General features: G+C 54.6%; 1 protein-coding gene across 1 annotated transcript in view; it reads right to left on the reverse strand.

Moving 5' to 3' along the window:
• CEACAM16 (CEA cell adhesion molecule 16, tectorial membrane component) overlaps positions 1-6,451 on the reverse strand; it is a 50,533-nt gene that overhangs the window by 27,453 nt on the left and 16,629 nt on the right. The window contains exon 6 of the mRNA XM_007943086.1: positions 3,703-3,843. Within this exon, the coding sequence (XP_007941277.1) occupies positions 3,703-3,843 (141 nt within the window). The remainder of the gene's footprint in view (positions 1-3,702; positions 3,844-6,451) is intronic.

Genomic DNA, 6,451 nt, shown 5'->3' on the forward strand with positions numbered 1-6,451 from the left:
GAACAAGGGGACACTGCATGGTTTAAAATTGGGAAGGGAGTGCATCAGGGTTGTATCCTTTCACCATACTTATTCAATCTGTATGCTGAGCAAATAATCTGAGGAGGTGGATTTTATGAAGAAGAACGTGGCATCATGATTGGAGGAAGGCTCATTACAACCTGCAATATGCAGAGGACACACCTTTGCTTGCTGAGAGTGAGGATGACTTGAAGCATTTACTGATGAAGACTGAAGACTACAGCTGCAGTATGGATTATACTTCAATATAAAAGAAAACAAAAACCCTCACAACTGGCCCAATAAACAGCATCACAATAAATAGAGAAAAGATTGAAGTTGTCAAAGACTTCATGTTACTTGATTCTACAATCAACACCAATGAAAGCAGCAGTCAGGACTTCAGAAGACATATTGCATTGGGCAAATCTGTTGCAAAAGACCTCTTTCAAGTGCTGAAGAGCAAAGATGTCTCCTTGAAGACTAAGGTGCGCCTAACCCAAGCCATGGTATTTTCAATCGCCTCTTATGCATGTGAGAGCTGGACAAAAAGGAAGACTGAAAAAGAGTTGATGCTTTTCAGATGTGGTGTTGGCAAAGAATGCTGAAAGTATTGTGGACTGCTAAAAGGACTAAGAAGTCTGTCCTGGCATAAGTGCAGCTGGAATGCTCCTTGGAAGCGAGAGTGGCCAAACTTCGTCTCACCTACTTTGGTCATGTTGTAAGAAGGGACCAGTCGCTGGAGAAGGATATCATGCTCGGTAAAGTGGAGGGTCAGCAAAAAAGGGGAAGGCCCTCAATGAGATGGAATGACAGAGTGGCTGCTACAATGGGCTCTGGTATAGCAAGGATTGTGAGGCTCGTGCAGGACTAGGCAGTGTTTCGTTCTGTTGTACGTGGGGTTGACAAGAGTCGGAGATGACTCAATGGCACCTAACAACAGCAACAAAATGCTGATCCCCGCTGCCACCATCAGCTACCATTCAAGGGTTTCTCGTGCAGTAACTCAGCAAGCCTTCACAGCCATGTGAGGTGTCCCCATTTCACACCTGGGGAAACTGAGGCTCGGAGAGCTGAACTTACTGGCCCTCAATTCACACAGATGGTGAAGAAGTCAAGACTCCAGCTTGGTCAGAGGGGGATCCGTGCGGGAGATCCTGGACAGAGGGGGAGAACAATGTGGAACAAAACTCAAAATCATAAAAAAGAGACCAGGTTTGCTGCTCTGACGGAGCCTGGTGGAACCACTGAGACTATGGCCCCTAGTTGGAATTGAGTTCAGTCCTGTGGCTTCCAGCCAAACAAAAGAGGTGAACATTGACACTAGGTAAATACACTCTTTGGAGTGATCAATCATGGGAGAATAGAAGGGCTGTGTTTGCACAGGGAGACAGCTCAGGGGACAGGAGTGCATGGAGGGAAGGACACAGGGAAGAGGTAACTATCGGGAGGAAGTGGGAGGGAAGCTGTTGCATTGTGGGAGATGCAATCAATCTCATGAGACAAAGTGTTTATGAACTGCTGTATGGAAGGTGAATTTGCTCTGTAAACTTTTACCCCAATCATAATAAAAATTAAAAAAAAAGAAGAAGAAGAAGAAGAAGAAGAAGGCCTCCTGCTCGGGAGTGGGGTGGGGCATCTGTGTCCAGCACTTTCTCCTCAGTGGTTAGCTGTTGAGGAGATGCCCTGGGCACCCTTGGCCCAAAGGAAACAAGTGCCATCCTGTGCCCCGCCCAGATCGTCTGTGGATCAGACCTCTGGGACCCATAAGGTGTTCATTTGCTGACTGTGGGAACCAGATTGCCAGGCCTTTCTGCCTGGTCCCTCTCAGTCTGGAAGCTTTGCTGAAACCTGCTGAGCGTCCTAACAACATGCAAAGCTCCACTGACGATGGATGAAGTACATTGATGGAAATGGAACCTGGGTTTCCCACATGGGAGGGGAGAATTCCACCGCGGAACCACCACCCTCCCCTTCTTACACCTTACAAACCAAAACCCAAACCCATTTCGGAGAGCCGATTCTGACTCAGCGCCCTTAGAGGGGATAGTAGAATTAATTGCCCCAAAGGAGCTCTGATGGCATAGTGCTTAAGGCATTTGACTGCTACCCAGAAGGCTGGCGGTTCACACCCACCAGCCACTCCTTGGAAGGAAGATGGGGCAGTCTACTTCCGTAGTGATACTGCCTCGGAAACCCAAGCAGGGGGTCGCTATGGGTCGGGTCCGACTCCATGGCAGAGAATTTTTTTTTTTTTTTTTTTTTAAATCTTTACAGAAATAAAACCCAAACCAAACCCACTGCCCTGGAGTCGATTCTGACTCACAGCGCCCCTAGAGGACAGAGTGGAACTGCACCACAGGGTTTCCAAGGCTGTCAATCTTTACAGAAGCCCACTGAGACATCTATCTCCCACGAGTGGGTTTGAACCGCTCGCTTTTTGGTTAGCAGCTCGCAGCTTAACCACTGCACCACCAGTGTCCTTCCTTACTCCCGGGGAAATTGAGGCTCAGAGGGGTGAGGCGGAGAAGTTCCTGGTTGAAGGCCACACCAGAGAGGTGGAATTTGAATCGCAGCTCCCCTCCACCTGCCCCCACCCTCCCAGCCTCGCCCCGCCCGGGGAGTCCCCGGGCTGGGCCAGGCGCCACCTCTCCCTCCCTCTGTCTTTATGGCGGCCAGAGCTTCCACCAGACTTTAGCCCTAGGCGCCGATAAGGCAGGCGGAGCCGGACACAGAGGCCGACAGGCGAAATTCCCCTGCTCCCTGTGCCAGGGGAGTTACCCAGGGGCGGGGAGGGGAGAGGGCAGGGCGAAGGAGGGGTGGGAGCAGGGGAGGGGCAGGCGCACCTGCAGCTCGACAAGGCCTTGAGTGGCTGCTGCGTCCCTTCGCCCTGCCTCAGTTTCCCTCTAGAAAATGGGCGTGGTTCCATGAGTGGAAGCAGGACCTCCATAGCTTTGCGAGAGCGAAGGAGTCCTCCCTGAGTTCTCACCGGGAAGATGAGGGTTTCCTCAATCCAACGGAAGAGACAAATTAACCCAGTCCAGTGGCGTGAGAACCAAGTGTCCAGTCTCCGTTCCCAGTCGGTTGGGGGAGAGAAAGAGGGTCCATTTTGAGGTGTGAGATGGTGACTTTCTAATCTGATGGAGGAGACAGGTACCCCCAATCAAATGGGGTGTCTGTGTGAGGGCCCACAAGTCTTTTTTTGGGGGAAATCTGACAAGTTTCCAAACCAATGGTAGAAATGGGGAGCCCTCAAACGAATGGGGGAGACCAACAACATCACAGCCTGATGGAGGGAGTTCCTGGATGGTTAACGAGCTCTGATGCTACTCGCAAGGTTGGAGGATCGAATCCACTCGGGTCCTTCAAAAGAACAGCCTAGAGATCTGGTTCTGACATTGAAAACCCCAGGGGGCCCAGTTCTGCATTGACATACATGGGGTCGCCATGAGTGCGAAGTGAATTGGACAAAACTTCCCCACCCCCTCAGCCTGATGGGGGAGGTAAGAGGCGCTTGTCTGAAGGGGGAGACATTTGCTCCAGTCTGAGCTTCCTGTGTGACAAGAGGCAGAGAGAGGTGTTTGCAGCGTCCCCACCTTTCTTTCCTGAGCCTTGAGTCGCGGCAGCCCCTGACTGAAGTTCCACCTGCGGAGGGGCCGGGACCTAGGAGAGAAAGGCAAAGGGCATATTATGGCTTTGCACCTGCGGTGGTTGGCGAGTTCCGCCAGGTCCTGGGCCCGAGCACGCGTTTCTGCCCTAAGACACCGCTGACGGTGCGCTGGCGCCACCTAGCGGTGTCTGTGCCCCGAACTTCTCGGAGCTGGAGGAGCGCTGAGCGAGCCCCTAGGGACCAGGGAAGGGTACTGGGGTGGACACGCCCACTCCTTTGACCCTGGGTCCTAGTCCCAAGCCACCCCCTGAAACTGTGGTTTTAGGGCTTCGCTACGTTCATCCTCCAGGTGCCAACCCGAGGGGCCTTTTGACATGCACGCCTGATCGGGCATCTCTCCTGTTCTCAACTCTTCCGAGGCTCCCCAGTGCTTTGGAAGGAGGCCCACACGTGGACCACGGGCCGGCTTCTCTAGCCTCACCTGAACCACCCTGAAGGTCCAGGCGCACGAGGAGCCTGTCAGTTTCAGAACTTACTCGCAGGCCTTTGCACAGGCTGTTCCCTGTGCCTGGAACACCCTTCCTTGCCTCCCCCCCCCCCCAGCATCTCTCTTACTTCTCCTTCAGGGCTTGGAGTAGATGCCTTCTCCAGGAGCCCCTGCCTGACCCCTAGGTCAGGGTCACCGTCCAGTGAGGCCGTTGTGGTCACTGCTGTGTCCCCACAGGACCTGGCACTGATGATGCACTGAGGAAGGTTAGTTCAATGAATGAATGAATGAATGAATACCAGGTTAAAGGGTTTGCTAGGGCGTCCGTAACCAAAGCCTATTGCTGTTGAATCAAGTCCGACTCACAGCGCCCCTAGGACTGCCCCGTAGAGTTTCCAAGGTTGTAATCCTTATGGGAGCTGACTGCCTCATCCTTCTCCCTCAGAGCTGCTGGTACGTTCCTGCTGACCCTCCCCTTTCAGTGAGCCTCTGAGCGCTTCACCACTGCACCCCAGGGCCCCTTAGGGCAGCCGTAGGAGAACTGAATCAGTGGGTGGCAAAGTCAGGTTTACAAGTCCCCAGGCTCCCTCTTAACCTTGAGTCTTAGCACATACTGTTCCCTCTGCCCATATCATTCCTACCTATTAACTTCCACTCGTCCTCCAGGTCTCAGATGAGCTGCCTCCTTCTCCAGGAAGCCCTCCCTGATCCCAGGCTGGGTCAAGTCAGCCCCCTGGGTTCCCCCATCTCAGCCCTGAGCCTTGCTGGGGACAATCTGTCCCTTTCACTAGAACCCCCCCCCCCAGAAGGTGGGGCCAGCTTCTGTTCACCCTTCCTCTACTCCTCAGCACTTACAACAGAGACCTTCTGTCAGGACCTGGGTTCAAATCCCGACACCTGCATTCGTGGAGTAAGCAATGAGCTCTCTGGAGCCCAGTTTTCTCGTGTGAAAAGTGGAGACAGTGGATGCTTCCCCGTCTCTTGCAGGGCTGTGGTTGAGCACTGAGGGGATGGGACGCTGGTGTCCTGAGTTGACCACATGCCAGGTGACTGCGGGAGACCCACTTCCCCTTTTGGGGCCCATGTGGCTGGATGAACGGTGGAGCAGAGGTCCCGTCCTGCTGGGACATTCTAGAAGGCCGGCATGGGGCTTCCCGGGGCGGGAGGGTCAGGGACAGGCAGAGGGAAGAGATGTCTGCTGGGTTAGGGGAAAACCAGCCTTTCCCATCATAAAACGGATGACGCCGGGGAAACAAACAAGGCCTGGCCCTTTGGGTGGTGAGGGGAAGTTAGGGGAGAGGATCGGGGCCCCGTGAGGTGGGTGAAAACCGCGATGCACTCTGGCCGCCAACTTCCCCCTCAGGCGACTCTTCCCCTCACAGGCCCCTCAGAAGAGACCTCCCGCCCTGCTTGCCTGCAGCCTTCCTGTCTCAGAGCTGCTCAGGCCCAAACTTGGAGACCCCAGGACTCCTCTCTCCCCGCCTCACGCCACAGCCAACTCATCAGCAAATGCTGTCGGCTCCACCTTCAAAGTCTCTGCCCACCCCCACGGCCATCACCTCCTGCCTGCACCCCACTTGCCTCCCCACTGGGCTCCCCGCCCTTACCCCTGCTCCTCAAAGCCTCTCTGGCCTCACCCGATCCCCCCTGAGCATTGCTGGAGCCTGTCAGGCTCAGAACTTACCCACAGGCTCTTGCACAGGCTATGCCCTGGGCCTGGAACACCCTTCCCTGCCTCTCCCCCAGCATCTCTCTGACTCCTCCTTCAGGGCTTGGAGTACATTCCTTCTCCTCTGGGAGCCCCTGCCTGACCCCTTGATCAGGGTCACAGCCCAGAGAGGCTGTGGTGGTCACTGCCGACTCCATGTAGCCAGAGGGATTGTGGTAGAAACTGAGTCAGACCCTGTCAGCTCCCACATGACCTGGGGTCATAGCCACAGCCCACTGGGACCCGCCAGATCTGGTCCCTGCTTCCTTTCTGCCCTCATCTGCTCCAACCTCCCCCTGGCTTCTTGCACTCCAGCCGCATCGGACTTGAACTTGCCTTCCTGCCCCCTGGCCTTTGCACAGGCTATGCCCTCTTTTTGGAACACTCTTCCCTGCCAGCTTTCCTCCCGGCTTCTCTGATTGGTCAGGTAGACTGAATAGTGCTTGGATGGGGAGACCCTGAGTGGTTCCAATGGCCAACACACTCAGCCACTAACCAAGAGTTTGGAGGTTCGAATCCATTCAAAGTTGCCTCAGAAGAAAGGCCTGGTGATCTTCTGTGGAATCCCTATAGAGCACAGTTTTACTCTGACACACACGGGAGGTGAGGCGACAGGACACTGGTCACCGTGCTGCACCCCCCCCCC

The sequence above is a fragment of the Orycteropus afer genome, unplaced genomic scaffold, assembly GCF_000298275.1.
Source record: "Orycteropus afer afer isolate SDZICR_OR568_19922 unplaced genomic scaffold, OryAfe1.0 scaffold00099, whole genome shotgun sequence".
Lineage (NCBI taxonomy): Eukaryota > Metazoa > Chordata > Mammalia > Tubulidentata > Orycteropodidae > Orycteropus > Orycteropus afer.